This window comes from Salvelinus alpinus, chromosome 1 (genome assembly GCF_045679555.1).
Source record: "Salvelinus alpinus chromosome 1, SLU_Salpinus.1, whole genome shotgun sequence".
Classification (NCBI taxonomy): Eukaryota; Metazoa; Chordata; class Actinopteri; order Salmoniformes; family Salmonidae; genus Salvelinus; species Salvelinus alpinus.
The window spans coordinates 102283261-102298199 of record NC_092086.1 but is presented as its reverse complement, the minus strand read 5'-3'; the positions used below and the strand labels follow the sequence as shown (position 1 = coordinate 102298199).

Genomic DNA, 14939 nt, shown 5'->3' with positions numbered 1-14939 from the left:
TACTTAGATTTGTGTATTAGGTAGTTTTGTGGAATTGTTAGATTACTTGTTAGATAATTACCGCACTGTCGGAACTAGAAGCACAAGCATTTCGCTACACTCGCAATAACATCTGCTATCCATGTGTATGTGACCAATACAATTTTATTTGATTTAGAGGGAGGGGCTGGGCCGTTTATCTCCCCCAGCAGTGAGCCGTCGCCAGAGGAGAGGCCTAATGTCCTATTGATCCAGCCCGCCTGTTTGGCCAACGTTTGTGTTCGCTCTCTCTTTCTCTCTGTTTGGCCAACGTTTGTGTTCGCTCTCTCTTTCTCTCTGTTTGGCCAACGTTTGTGTTCGCTCTCTCTTTCTCTCTGTTTGGCCAACGTTTGTGTTCACTCTCTCTTTCTCTCTGTTTGGCCAACGTTTGTGTTCGCTCTCTCTTTCTCTCTGTTTGGCCAACGTTTGTGTTCACTCTCTCTTTCTCTCTGTTTGGCCAACGTTTGTGTTCACTCTCTCTTTCTCTCTGTTTGGCCAACGTTTGTGTTCACTCTCTCTTTCTCTCTGTTTGGCCAACGTTTGTGTTCACTCTCTCTTTCTCTCTGTTTGGCCAACGTTTGTGTTCACTCTCTCTTTCTCTCTGTTTGGCCAACGTTTGTGTTCGCTCTCTCTTTCTCTCTGTTTGGCCAACGTTTGTGTTCGCTCTCTCTTTCTCTCTGTTTGGCCAACGTTTGTGTTCGCTCTCTCTTTCTCTCTGTTTGGCCAACGTTTGTGTTCGCTCTCTCTTTCTCTCTGTTTGGCCAACGTTTGTGTTCGCCTGCCTCCCCTCGGACTGGGCTGTTTACTCTATCCAGGACATAAAGACAGTCTCCCTGCCAGGCAGGTGGTGTCCTCCCTCCCTAGGGTTAAGCCTAATGATGCATGGTTATATGAATGGAGAGAGAGGTTTACTCAGGAAAGCACAGTGCCTCAGCCAAACCTCCAACTGTACCGTTTTCATAGTAGTTATAGCATGCACTGCCGCCATGGCAACGACTTACCAGTCACTGTTGGCATGGTTACAGGTTACAGTTCTGTGAAGGGAGAGTGAGAGACGGAAGGAAAAAGGAGAGTAAAAGGAATGGAGCTGCTAGGTGCTTACTGATGAAAGTAATAGCAAAGTATGTAGTCAGAGCTCTCCAGCAACCCCCAGTCCCTCCCCTCCCCTCTCACCCTCTCCTCTCACCCCCTCATCTCCCCTCTCACCCCCGTCCTCCCCTCCTCTCCCCGCTCACCCCAGTCCCTCACCCCCCGCCCTCTTCTCCCCGCTCAACCCAGTCCCTCTCCCCTCTCACCCCTTCCCTCCTCCCCTCTCACCCTAGTCCCTCCTCTCACCCCAGTCCCCCCTCTCCTCTTCCCTCTGTGAATCTCTTTGTGACCCTGTGCTGTAGAGAGGTGTGTTTACAGGTGCCTGATGTAGTCACACATTACAGATACTTGCTGGTGATCTGAGCCCTCCAAGTGTGCAGGAGGTGGACTACTTTAACCCTATCAGTCCTGAGACACCAGCAAAAACCTGCTTTTCATTTATCTGCTTGTTCAGCCTTCATATTTAGCCTCACAATGAAGTGTTTTACCAGGTTATTTTCAGGACAACCAAGGCTACAACCAGGACTACAACACATAACTATTTGACATAAAGTTGCATTCATGAGTTTTATTGACAAATGTCAATGAAAAAAGGTCTGCCAATGCAGAAACCCCTCTAAAAATGAATTTATATGAATGGTGTAAGTACAGTAATTGTTTGTCCAGTGGGAAATGAATATCCAACTATCCAACTACCTTTTAATGAATATCCAACTACCTTTTAACGACTCTTGTGTAGCTTGTGAGTGTCATATAGCAAAACGTGTGTGTGCTCATGAGTCATCTTTTCATAGAGAGATTTTAATAGTTTCTAGCTGAATCCATTCAGACGTTTTTGTAAAAAGACCCGGCCCCTTCGGGATCTGCCGTTAATCACAGACAAAATGGTTGGTACCAGAACAAATAGACTAATGAAAAGGTACAACCCAGAAGTCTGTAGCTCAAACACACAATTTTTAAAAAGGGTTAGAAGTCCAAATCATGCCGGTGGGGCTAACTGGGCTAACTGCCAGGTAACAATTCAAAGGACATGGACATATAGTACACACAGACACGTGTTCGCCAGGTAGCCTAGTGGTTAGAGCATTGGGTCAGTTAACCCACTGTTCCCCGGGCGCCGAAGATGTGGATGTCGATTATGGCAGCCCCCCGCACCTCTGATTCAGAGGGGTTGGGTTTAATGCGGTAGACACATTTCAGTTGAATACATTCAGTTGGACAACTGACTAGGTATCCCCCTTACCCTTTCTAACCCAGTGGTTCCCAACCTTATTTCAACCGTGGCACGCCTTGATGGCATAATAAATTCTGCGGCACACCTAAAATCTCCCTATTTATTTATTTAGTGGTAATGTCCTCCATCTGATCCATACTGCAAATCATCTATTTTCTGTGACAAATATTCTATCTTTTTTTTTAGCTCCAGTAAAATATTTTTTTTGTTTTGAACTGAGTTTGAGACGGGTCGTTTTCTGCATTGTAAAGGTGCAACCACAGACACAAAGCTCTGTTGTTTTCTACGGCAGAGGCTGTGGTTCAGCTGAGCCTTATCAGACTTGCCTGTGCTAGTGGTTCTCACATGCAAAGTAAAATAATACCAATTCTTTTGCTCGTGATGTGCGCCCCTCAACTGATACAAACAACAACTAGCTGAGCAAAACAATGACACAGATGTAACCATGTGCCATCCGATGTATTATCTGAGCGCCACTGGTGCTGCCAATTCCATCTGCATTCCACAGGTCACGTTTATAAGTGAGTAAAAATAAATAAATCAAGATTAGGAAAGGTTTCGTGGCACACTTGAAAATCTCTCTTCTCTCCCTGACTCACTACAGTACCCATCCCCAAGGGCTGGGAGACAAAAGGTCATCCTGCCACATCCATTTTCTCTCGCTCTCTCTCTCTTTATTTCTTTCTCCAGGTCTACCGGGAAATGGAACAGTGCTTTATACCATCAGATGTCCCCTTCAAACACTTAAGATTCGGTTTTAAAATGGAAATGCTCTGTGTTATCACATTGGGGCCTCCGAGACAATATGCTCCAGTAGTTCCTCTAACTATCTGTATCACTTCAGTACATCATGTTCTGAATTGAAAGGGTCCTTAATATCCGTAGGGGCAGTAGATTATTTGAGGAGGGGAGAGGGTATTGAGTGGACTGGTAGTGGACTAGACTCTCTAAATGGAAGCAGGTTTGTTTCATTTCCGGTCAGTTGTTGAACAGAGAAAAGCTTTGTGTCTGAAAGCAGATGGAACATTATCCTGTCTTGTCCATGAGCTATGTTAGTGATTGCAAAGGGAGCGAGAGGGACCAGTACTTAGTTATTTTTAACAACAGGGTTTGTTATTGTTTATTTCGCAGTAGTGATTGGGTATAAAGCCGGTGGGATGCTCTATCTCTCACTAGGCTGACTCCCCCTTCTCCCTACCTCCCCCTCTCCTTATCGCCTCCCCTCCCCTACTCCCCCTCTCCCCCCCCCCCTCCTTTCCTCCCGCCCCTCTGGGGTGACAGATTGATGGGCGGAGCCTAAGCGATTGAGCCCAACCTCAGCTACAGCTGTGTCGCCATGGTGATGCAGGCCTGTGCTGTATTGAATTTGTAATATTCCTGGGGCGAGACACATAACCCAATAAAAACAAACTGGCAGACAAGGGAAAACTGTTAATGAAAAATGCAGCTTTTAGTGCAGACGAAACGGAGTGAAAGAAAGCATTCTGTCAGCATGGTGTGTGAATCCTACCAACACGTTATAGATTAATGGCATGTTGTAACTAGGATAAATAGTCTAGTCTCTGGTCAAGCCAGTGGTATGGGATGCATGTAAAATACTCACATCATAAACTGTCTGTTAGGTGAATTTCAGTGAGTTTATTTTGTAGATAGCTTTGTTGTTATCAGGCTTTCATATAATGGCTGATTTTTTTCCTTGTAAAATAAGGACGTGTATGATACTGGTTTCCAGTTACAATGGCTTTTGTTGTTCTATAGCAGTTCTGTACTGAGATCCACAAAATGACTGTAAGCATCTGCTAAATGGCATATTAATACATATGATTCACAGCTGTCATGTTGAAGAGAAATCTAGTGTTGCATCCTATGATTACTAACATACAACAGCTCTGCTTTGCCACGTTTGACAGGGATGGGACTGGAAGGATTCCTCCTTCCTGTCCCAGCCTCCCGTCCCCCGTCCAAGCCCCCTGTCCCAGCCTCTTGTCCCCCGTGCCAGCACCCTGTCCCCCGTCCCAGCACCCTGTCCCCCGTCCCAGCACCATGTCCCTGCCCCCCGTCCCAGCCCCCTGCCCCCCGTCCCATCCCAGCCCCCTGGCTCATGTAGCCTAGGTTATCTATCTGGGGATAGAACAGAACAGGGCTGTCTGGTGCCCGGATGCCAGGCCCAACCTTCCCACTGCCCAAATGGGCAGAACAGAGTGGAAAAGGGGAGACTGAATGAACAACAACCGTGTCGTCTCCCTCCTGATGTTGCTCAAATGTCATAGAAATGATATGGTTGCTAATGTCAGTCTCCTGCATCTCTCACCCGACCTTCTGTCTCGAAAGGTTCTAGTGCAGATGTTCTGTTCCCAACAACTTATTCAAATGATTAGAAACACCTAAAAGTCTAAATAAAATACACCTGCTCAATTGAATTTGACATTTTAGATTGAAATCTGCAATGACTTCTTCTAGCTTGGAATACCGACATGATGCTATCATTTTTGTGTTTTTGTTTTCCTTTTTTTGTTCTGTTTTACTTGTGGTTCTGGCGACATTGTCTATCAGTCGACATCTCAAAAAATGCTGGTAAGTTATTTTCAAACAGCTCTAAGATTGATGCACTCCTTTTGATGACTTTTCTGGGGTGTTTTGGTTTATAATTTTTTTCATTTTAGCTGACTCCTTGTGCACATTTTGGGACCTTGGCCTTCTTGTTGGTCACATTTCATCCACCCACCAAACCTCCCATTGCTTCCTGGGTTAAGGTTATGATTTGGGGTGGAGGGGAGTTTGGGTAAGGATAAAGAACACTGGGATACGAACCCTCTTCTGTAGGTGTTCCTGATTTCATCTTATTGCCTGCTTATTACCGGGGCCAACATACTTCCCCTGTCTGCACCTGCTCCTGTATTGCCATACTATGACCTCACCCTGCCATCCTATAGCTTGTCACACCTTTTATCCTTGTTTTGGACTTGGGTTATCTACTTTTGCTGTTGTAATTATAATGTGCATGTTACGAAAGCTTTTTTTTTTTTTTTTGCATTTTGGTAATATTGTCCAGACCAAATAAGAGTTGTAAATTATCTATGGGTGGACAATTTACACAGTTCCTTATTAATTGTGTAATCAGTGGAAAGCAGGAAAATGTTTGTTGTGCACTCTTCATTGGCACGTTTGTCTTTTTATTTTGTTCACTATTCTCCAGTCACATACTTTTTCCTCACCTAGAAAGTATATCTGAAGGGGGGTGAGGTCCACCCTTTTTCGTGCTACCTCTTTATTCACTGTCTGGCTGTGAAAATTTTATTTAGTCTCTGATACCCACTCAACGCAAGGTCGCTAGACTAACTCCTGTCTCTGTGAGTTACAGTGATGCTCCACTACTCATCTGTGTGTTCTGTTGATAGAACTCCACTGCTGTTGTCTCTGTGAGTTACAGTGATGCTCCACTACTCATCTGTGTGTTCTGTTGATAGAACTCCACTGCTGTTGTCTCTGTGAGTTACAGTGATGCTCCACTACTCGTCTGTGTGTTCTGTTGATAGAACTCCACTGCTGCTGTCTCTGTGAGTTACAGTGATGCTCCACTACTCATCTGTGTGTTCTGTTGATATAACTCCACTGCTGCTGTCTCTGTGAGTTACAGTGATGCTCCACTACTCATCTGTGTGTTCTGTTGATAGAACTCCACTGCTGTTGTCTCTGTGAGTTACAGTGATGCTCCACTACTCGTCTGTGTGTTCTGTTGATAGAACTCCACTGCTGCTGTCTCTGTGAGTTACAGTGATGCTCCACTACTCATCTGTGTGTTCTGTTGATAGAACTCCACTGCTGCTGTCTCTGTGAGTTACAGTGATGCTCCACTACTCATCTGTGTGTTCTGTTGATAGAACTCCACTGCTGCTGTCTCTGAGTTACAGTGATGCTCCACTACTCATCTGTGTGTTCTGTTGATAGAACTCCACTGCTGCTGTCTCTGTGAGTTACAGTGATGCTCCACTACTCATCTGTGTGTTCTGTTGATAGAACTCCACTACTGCTGTCTCTGTGAGTTACAGTGATGCTCCACTACTCATCTGTGTGTTCTGTTGATAGAACTCCACTGCTGCTGTCTCTGTGAGTTACAGTGATGCTCCACTACTCATCTGTGTGTTCTGTTGATAGAACTCCACTGCTGCTGTCTCTGTGAGTTACAGTGATGCTCCACTACTCATCTGTGTGTTCTGTTGATAGAACTCCACTGCTGCTGTCTCTGCCATGATCCTTCCTTTTCTTTTGAGTTCCTCCTTGAGTTTGTTGTTTTGTCTGCGTTTGCTTGAAATCAGCCACTACCTCTTCACAACAAACGTAGCTAACTAAATTTCATGATTGACCAGAATCACAGTTGTAGGACAGCCCAACAAACTGGCACCAAAGCACCAATTTCCTGTGATGTGTTGGCAGCAGCCAATGTTCAAACGCTTCACTACTTGGCTGTTGACTCTAACGTGTCGAGCACTCTGCTCAATGCAGAAACAGCTGAGAGAGGCTTTCACATGGCTGCTACGAGGGAAGCCATTGATTCACATTTTTGGTCCAGCTTGAGTTGGCAGTTCCCTAATTGCACTAATTATTTTAAATGAGGTGATGTAAGCTATTTGACTATTCAGTGGGAAGACAGAGTCTGTGAGATGAGATTAACATAACTTGGGTAATACCACACACACACACACACACACACACACACACACACACACACACACACACACACACACACACACACACACACACACACACACACACACAGCCTCCGTCTGGAAGACAATAACAAAAGACAAGCGAGTAAATGTGAAAGGATATGTAAGCAGTGCAGTCATATAGCCCAGGCTAGCCCACTGGGGTTTCACCTGAAGTGTTAACTATAATGATCACAGTGATATTTTCCTCCCAAATCAGCTCTTTATGTTGCTGACTCTCTGGTTCTGAGCTCATTGTAGTTCTGTTTCAGTGAACCACCTCCTGATAAACGTTCCATCCCCCTGAGTCCATTCCTCCCTCTCTGGGATCTCCCATCAACCTCTCTCCCCAGAGACACACACTCATATATAGGCTACCACTGAGGAGCGGTGCTAACGCGCTGTAGGTGTGGCCATGGGCATCCACCTCCTGCTCTTGCCCAGTAGGGGGTGTTTTGTCAGGTAGAAAGTGTCATCTCAGATTCCCTTGTCTTATTCTGATTATTCTCTCTCTTTTCTCCTCTGTAGTCCACCCCTCTCCACCTGGCAGCAGGGTACAACCGGGTCAGAATAGTACAGCTCTTACTACAGCACGGTGCCGACGTACATGCAAAGGACAAAGGGTAAGTGTGTTTGTTGTTTGCCATGTGTCGTGTCCCCCCCCAATGTTTTTGAAATGTTGAGTTCACACTTCATTGACCTCCTTACCTAACTAACTGAGCTGTTCATTACACAGATATACAAAGTGTGTTTCGTATGTGAACTAATGTTGTCTATGTGTGCTTCTCACCCTCAGGGGTCTGGTTCCTCTCCATAATGCGTGTTCCTATGGTCACTACGAAGTGACAGAGCTGCTGCTGAAGGTAAGAAATGTGGCATTTCTCCTCGTGTGTACTGGCATGCCTGTTATGGTGTGGCTGTGGAGCTCAGTTGGTAGAGCATGATGCTAGCAACGCCAGGACAGTGGGTTTGATTCCTGGGACCACCCATACTTAAAATGTATGCACGCATGACTGTAAGTTGCTTTGGAAAAAAGCGTCTGTTAAATGGCATATATTATGAAAGGGAGAATCCTTTAGCTCAGAGGCTATAGAGCCCACAAATTAAACTCTGGACCACGAAGCCAGTTCCACTGCTTTTTTTTCTCCATTGTTCCCCTCAAACCATGGACTGATTTTAGCCCTCATAATCAGGTTGAACAGAAAACCAGCAGGCTCCGGACCTCGTAGGGTAAGAGTTGAATACCTCTTGTAAAGAGGGTCCTGAGAAAGCCGTTATTTTATCAGCTGTTTTCAGAGGGATTCGTAGCAGCTCTGTCACTGTCTGAAAAACCTGTCTGGGTTCCTTTGACAGAACACTCAGACTTTTTTCACTTCTTGTCTGAGTTGGTCTTTAAGTCTCAGGACTGACTGGCTAGTCTACGGGAAGCCCTCATCACTCACCTGATGTCAGGTATCACGTCAGTGCTGTGGTAACACCTGAGTCGTGACACCTTTGCTCTTATTGGACTAGTTTCAAAAAACATTTTCACCTACCTGCCACTTTCTTTCCTTTACAATATCGATTGTGTCTAACACCCCTCTCTGTTTCCTGTAGCACGGAGCGTGTGTTAATGCCATGGACTTGTGGCAGTTCACCTCTCTCCACGAAGCTGCCTCGAAGAACCGTGTGGAGGTGTGTTCTCTGCTGCTGAGCCACGGGGCTGACCCCTCCCTGGTCAACTGTCACGGGAAGAGTGCTGTGGACATGGCCCCCACCCCAGAGCTCAAAGAGAGACTCACCTGTGAGAACAGCATCTTCTCTCACACACACACTGACACACAAACACACACACTGACACACAAACACACACAATACACTCACATGCATACAAACATGGTCACACTGGCTTTATAGATTGTCCCTCCAATAAAATGTTTTGGGTTGTGTGTGTAACAATTTGGATGACATCGTCTTTCTCTCCGCCCTGTGTGTGTTCTGTAGATGAGTTTAAGGGTCACTCTCTGCTCCAGGCAGCGCGGGAGGCAGACATGGCCAAGGCCAAGAAGACCCTTGCTCTAGAGATCATCAACTTCAAACACCCACAGACCCACGAGACAGCACTGGTGAGACACACAAACACCCACACACACTACACACACCACACAGTGTTAAATGAACTCCTCTTGTGTTGCAGCACTGTTCAGTGGCCTCTCCTCACCCCAAGCGGAAGCAGGTCACAGAGCTGCTGTTACGTAAAGGTGCCAACGTCAACGAGAAGAACAAGGAGTGAGTGTCTTCCTGTTTACCTGACCTCTGTCTGACCTCATCCCCTAGTCATGACATAAGTGGTTATGTGGACTCAATCCTGTGGGTGCATGTGTGCGCTTTGTCGCTGCAGCTTCATGACTCCCCTACACGTGGCTGCTGAGAGGGCACACAATGACATCATGGAGGTGTTGCAGAAACATGGAGCAAAGGTACAGTATTCACCTCAACCATCCATCCCTTCACCCATCCTCACCCATCCATCGCTTCTCCTATCCTCACCCATCCATCCCTTCACCCATCCTCACCCATCCATCCCTTCACCCATCCTCACCCATCCATCCCTTCACCCATCCTCACCCATCCATCGCTTCTCCTATCCTCACCCATCCATCCCTTCACCCATCCATCCCTTCACCCATCCTCACCCATCCATCGCTTCTCCTATCCTCACCCATCCATCCCTTCACCCATCCTCACCCATCCATCGCTTCTCATATCCTCACCCATCCATCCCTTCACCCATCCTCACCCATCCATCCCTTCACCCATCCTCACCCATCCATCCCTTCACCCATCCTCACCCATCCATCCCTTCTCCTATCCTCACCCATCCATCCCTTCACCCATCCTCACTATCCATCCCTTCTCCTATCTGCACCCATCCATCCCTTCACCCATCTTCACCCATCTTCACCCATCCATCCCTTCATCCATCCTCACCCATCCATCCCTTCACCCATCCTCACCCATCCATCGCTTCTCATATCCTCACCCATCCATCCCTTCACCCATCCCTTCACCCATCCATCCCTTCACCCATCCTCACCCATCCATCCCTTCTCCCATCCTCACCCATCCGTCCCTTCACCCATCCTCACTATCCATCCCTTCTCCTATCTGCACCCATCCATCCCTTCACCCATCTTCACCCATCCATCCCTTCATCCATCCTCCCCCATCCGTCCCTTCACCCATCCTCACTATCCATCCCTTCTCCTATCTGCACCCATCCATCCCTTCACCCATCTTCACCCATCCATCCCTTCACCCATCCTCACCCATCCATCCCTTCTCCTATCCTCACCCATCCATCCCTTCACCCATCTTCACCCATCCATCCCTTTACCCATCCATCCCATCAGCCATCCTCACCCATCCATCCCTTCTCCTATCCACCCATCCATCCCTTCATCCATCCCTTCTCCTATCCTCACCCATCCATCCCTTCACCCATCTTCACCCATCCATCCCTTTACCCATCCATCCCTTCACCCATCCTCAGCCATCCATCCCTTCACCCATCCTCAGCCATCCATCCCTTCACCCATACATCCCTTCAGCCAGCCATCCATTCAGCCATCCTCAGCCATCCATTCCTTCACCCATCCTCAGCCATCCATCCCTCTAGCCATACATCCCTTCAGCCATACATCCCTTCAGCCATCCTCAGTCATCCATACCTTCACCCATCTTCAGCCACCCATCTTCAGCCATACATCCCTTCAGCCATACATCCCTTCAGCCATCCAAAGTAAACAGCAGCACGTGCCTGACTGCCTGCCTGGCTGGCTGAGCAGTTAACACAGTCGAGCAGTGCCTAGTATTGGAGTTTTGCTGCTGCGCTCAGATCAATGTGTCTGTGGGGAGCAGGGCTGTGCTGTGTTGTTCTAAGCAGAGCCTCCCCTTTCATTGGAGTTGAATCAAATGAGGACATCCCAGGAGCTAAGAGAAACGGAGACGGTGCTGAATAAATAAAAATCTGTCAGGAAGCAAACTTAGACATGCATGCTCTTATAGACACATTTACATATGCAGTAGACCTCCCAAAAAACGCTCACACACACACACACACACACACACACACACACACACACACACACACACACACACACACACACACACACACACACAAAATGGATGTGCACGCAAACACACTCCCAGTTCCTGCTCGGGGCTGATAGTCTCTGAAGAGCTCTAGCAGCCTTAGGGCTCAGCTGGGGAAAATTCACTCACAGCACAGCTCAATCCCCACAACCCCTCTCCTCACTCATTCCCTGTCTCCCAGATGAATGCACTGGACACCCTGGGGCAGACAGCCCTGCACCGTGCTGCCATGGCAGGACACCTCCAGACCTGCAGACTGCTGCTGAGCTACGGCGCAGACGCCTCCATCCTCTCACTACAGGGATTCACCGCCTCACAGATGGGCAACGAGGCCGTGCAGCAGATACTCAGTGGTACGGAGAGACAACAGAGAGAGGAGAGAGACAGCAAGAGAGAGAATACATGTGTGTGCCTGACAGCTCTGAATATGTGTGGGTCAGTGGAGGCTGCTGAGGGGAGGACTGCTCATAATAATGGCTGGAAAGGAACTAATGGAATGGCATCAAACACATAGAACCCACATGTTTGATGTATTTGATACCATTCCACTGATTTCTCCAGTTATTACCACTAGCCTGTCCTCCCCAATTATGGTGCCACCAACCTCCTGTGGTGTGGGTTTGTGTTTATTTACCTTTATCTCCTCTCCATTCTATTCAGACAGTCTTTGTCGGTTCCATCGCTGTGTCTTCCATGGAAAGCGACTGTGCAGTGACAGAGTGACCTTTCTGCTGGCTGGGGTTGTGTTACACTGAGACAATGGTTGGTGATCATGTGATGTTCTTTTTTCTTGCCCAGAAAATGTACCAGTGAGGAACTCTGATGTAGATTATCAACTCCTGGAGGCAGCTAAAGCTGGTGATCTGGACACTGTGAAGGTAGGATTCTCATTTAAGTGTGTGTGCGTGCGTCTGTGTGGTCCTTACTCGCTGGCATAGCTAGCTGACTCACAAGAAAAAGAAGACTAATACACGACATGCACAAGACCCCATTTTCTACTACTCTTTGCCTTGGTATGTGAACTCACTGGACTGCATCACCTTCAACTCCCAACCTGCACTCAGGGGTAGACGTAACATAGTAAATGTACATCTGGGACACTCCATTAGTATGAAATGTTACGTTTCTTATGGTATGTATTAATTTATGGATGTCCGTCATCATTTCGTATATGTTAAGAATTGCCAATCGTACAATATGTTACCAATTATTTTGTATTTTATGAATTACAATTCTTTTGATATGTTACAAATTATGTTACAAATTATGATATGTTACAAATACAAAGCTTGGTGGCTATTGTTAGCTAGGCTAGGGGTTAGGATTTATGGTTAGGATTTATGGTTAGGGGTAAGGTTAACTTCTACCGAGTCAGAAACCCGGATCCGGGAGCACCCCCCACCCCCCACCAGTAAAAAAGCTGAATAGCATAGCTAGCATAGCGTCACAAGTAAATAGTAGCATCTAAATATCATTCAATCACAAGTCCAAGATACCAGATGAAAGATCCACTTCTTGTGAATCCAGCAATCATTTCTGATTTTTAAAATGTTTTACAGGGAAGACACAATATGTAAATCTATTAGCTAACCACGTTAGCAAAAGACACAATTTTTCTTTGTCCACCATTTTTTCTCTCCACCAGTAGCTATCACCAATTCGGCCAAATAAAGATATTGATAGCCACTAACCAAGAAAAAACCTCATCAGATGACAGTCTGATAACATATTTATTGTATAGGATAGTTTTTGTTAGAAAAATGTGCATATTTCAGGTAGAAATCATAGTTTACAATTGCACCCACCATCACAACTCGACTAGAATAAATACAGAGAGCAACGTGTATTACCAATTTACTCATCATAAAACATTTCATAAAAATAGACAAAGCATAGCAATGGAAAGACACAGATCTTGTGAATTCAGACAATATTTCAGATTTTATAAGCGTTTTACAGCGAAAACACAGTAAATCGTTATATTAGCATACCACATGTGCAAACGTTACCCCAGCATGAATCAAAGGCAAGGGGAGCGATAACGTTATGATCACCAAAATATATTAATTTTTTCACTAACCTTCTCAGAATTCTTCCGATGACAGTCCTGTAACATCATATTACAACATACATATAGAGTTTGTTCGAAAATGTGCATATTTAGCCACAAAAAAACGTGGTTATACAATGAGAATAGTAGCAAAACTGGCCTGAAAATGTCGGGCGCTATATTTGAGAGTGATCTAGTCTAATCGATAGCTAATCATAAACTTGACTAAAAAATACAGGGTTGACAGGAATCGAAAGACAAATTAGTTCTTAATGCAATCGCTGACTTACATTTCTAAAATTATCCTTACTGTGCAATACCGGGTCCGCCAAGCGAAGCTACACATAACAAAATGGCGACATATGCGTTTAACATTTTTCAACAGAACAGCGATTTATCATCATAAATAGTTCTTACTGTGAGCTGTTCTTCCATCAGTATCTTGGGCAATGTATCCTTTCTTGGGTCTAATCTTCTTTTGGTCGAAAGATGTCCTCTTGTCCGTCGAAATGCCCACTAACGTTCGACCGGGACCCCGAAACGTGCCCGGCGCTTCAAAGAGCATCACAAAGCAATGCCTCAAAATCGCACTAAACGGATATAAATTGCTATAAAACGGTTTAAATGAACTACGTTATGATGTTTTTAACACCTATAACGAGTAAAAACATGACCGGCGATATATAAGTGGCTAAACCAACGCTTGGAAAGAGAGAGAGTCCGACGTCCATCTTGCGTCAGGCGCAGCAGGAAAAGAACGGTACATCCGGTCTTTCGCGTTTTATACTGGCCCTTGCGCAATCGACTCCATTCAAATTGTCACCTCTTACTGACATCTAGAGGAAGGCATGGGCAGTGTTTGTATCCTCATAGGATTTACAGGGACTTTAAAACTGACCTGGGACCAGAGGCCAAAATTTCTGAAATCTCACTCCATATCAGGAAAAGTGATGTAGAATGAGTTCTGTTTCACTCAGAGACATAATTCAAACGGCTATAGAAACTAGAGAGTGTTTTCTATCCAATAATAACTATAATATGCATATTGTACGAGCAAGAATTGAGTATGAGGCAGTTTAATTTGGAGACGATAAATGCTAACGTTGAAACAGCACCCCCTATATTGAGAAAAGGTTAAGAGTTAGGTTAAAGGGTTAAGGGAAGGGTTGGCTAACATGCTAAGTAGTTGCAATGTAGCTAAAAAGTAGTAAGTATTTGCATTAGCTTAAATGCTAATGTTGTCTGTGATAAGTTTTGAACGCGCAACCTTTGGGTTGATACCCCACTTTTGTTTTTGCCTTAGGTAACCTTCAGTCATATGCAACCACACCAAACATAACATACTGACTGTATCATACTAATTTGAGTGTCCCGGATTTGTGTTTACTATGTTACGTCTAGTCTATGAGACCAGGCTGCAACTCAAGATATTGTGAGAATGTTTTGAAAACGTGCCATTTTCACCTCGGCTGCTTTTTCAGGTTTGATTTGATCTGCCTGTGCTGCTGTTAACTGAATGTTAGAATGAAACTGAGTGTGTTTCTCTTTTTCCACTCTCTCTCACTCTCTCTGCAGACTGCCTGTGCTGCTGTCGGAATGTAAACGGTTCTCTCTCTCTCTCCTTGCAGTCATTGTGCTCTCCACAGAATGTGAATTGTCGGGACCTGGAGGGTCGTCACTCCACTCCGCTGCACTTCGCCGCCGGCTA

The 14939-nt window shown here is 45.7% G+C and overlaps 1 protein-coding gene across 4 annotated transcripts in view; it reads left to right on the top strand.

Moving 5' to 3' along the window:
- LOC139537060 (poly [ADP-ribose] polymerase tankyrase-1-like) overlaps window positions 1–14939 on the top strand; it is a 133164-nt gene that overhangs the window by 93210 nt on the left and 25015 nt on the right. For 2 of the 4 annotated variants that reach the window (XM_071337927.1, XM_071337907.1), the window contains 10 exons: window positions 4895–4915; window positions 7576–7670; window positions 7844–7910; window positions 8644–8830; window positions 9031–9152; window positions 9224–9315; window positions 9428–9506; window positions 11363–11534; window positions 11980–12059; window positions 14860–14939. The exon at window positions 14860–14939 is cut by the window's right edge and continues 66 nt beyond it. In XM_071337927.1, coding sequence (XP_071194028.1) covers window positions 4895–4915; window positions 7576–7670; window positions 7844–7910; window positions 8644–8830; window positions 9031–9152; window positions 9224–9315; window positions 9428–9506; window positions 11363–11534; window positions 11980–12059; window positions 14860–14939 — 995 coding nt within the window. The remainder of the gene's footprint in view (window positions 1–4894; window positions 4916–7575; window positions 7671–7843; window positions 7911–8643; window positions 8831–9030; window positions 9153–9223; window positions 9316–9427; window positions 9507–11362; window positions 11535–11979; window positions 12060–14859) is intronic. The other 2 variants (XM_071337936.1, XM_071337917.1) reach the window with 1 other exon arrangement.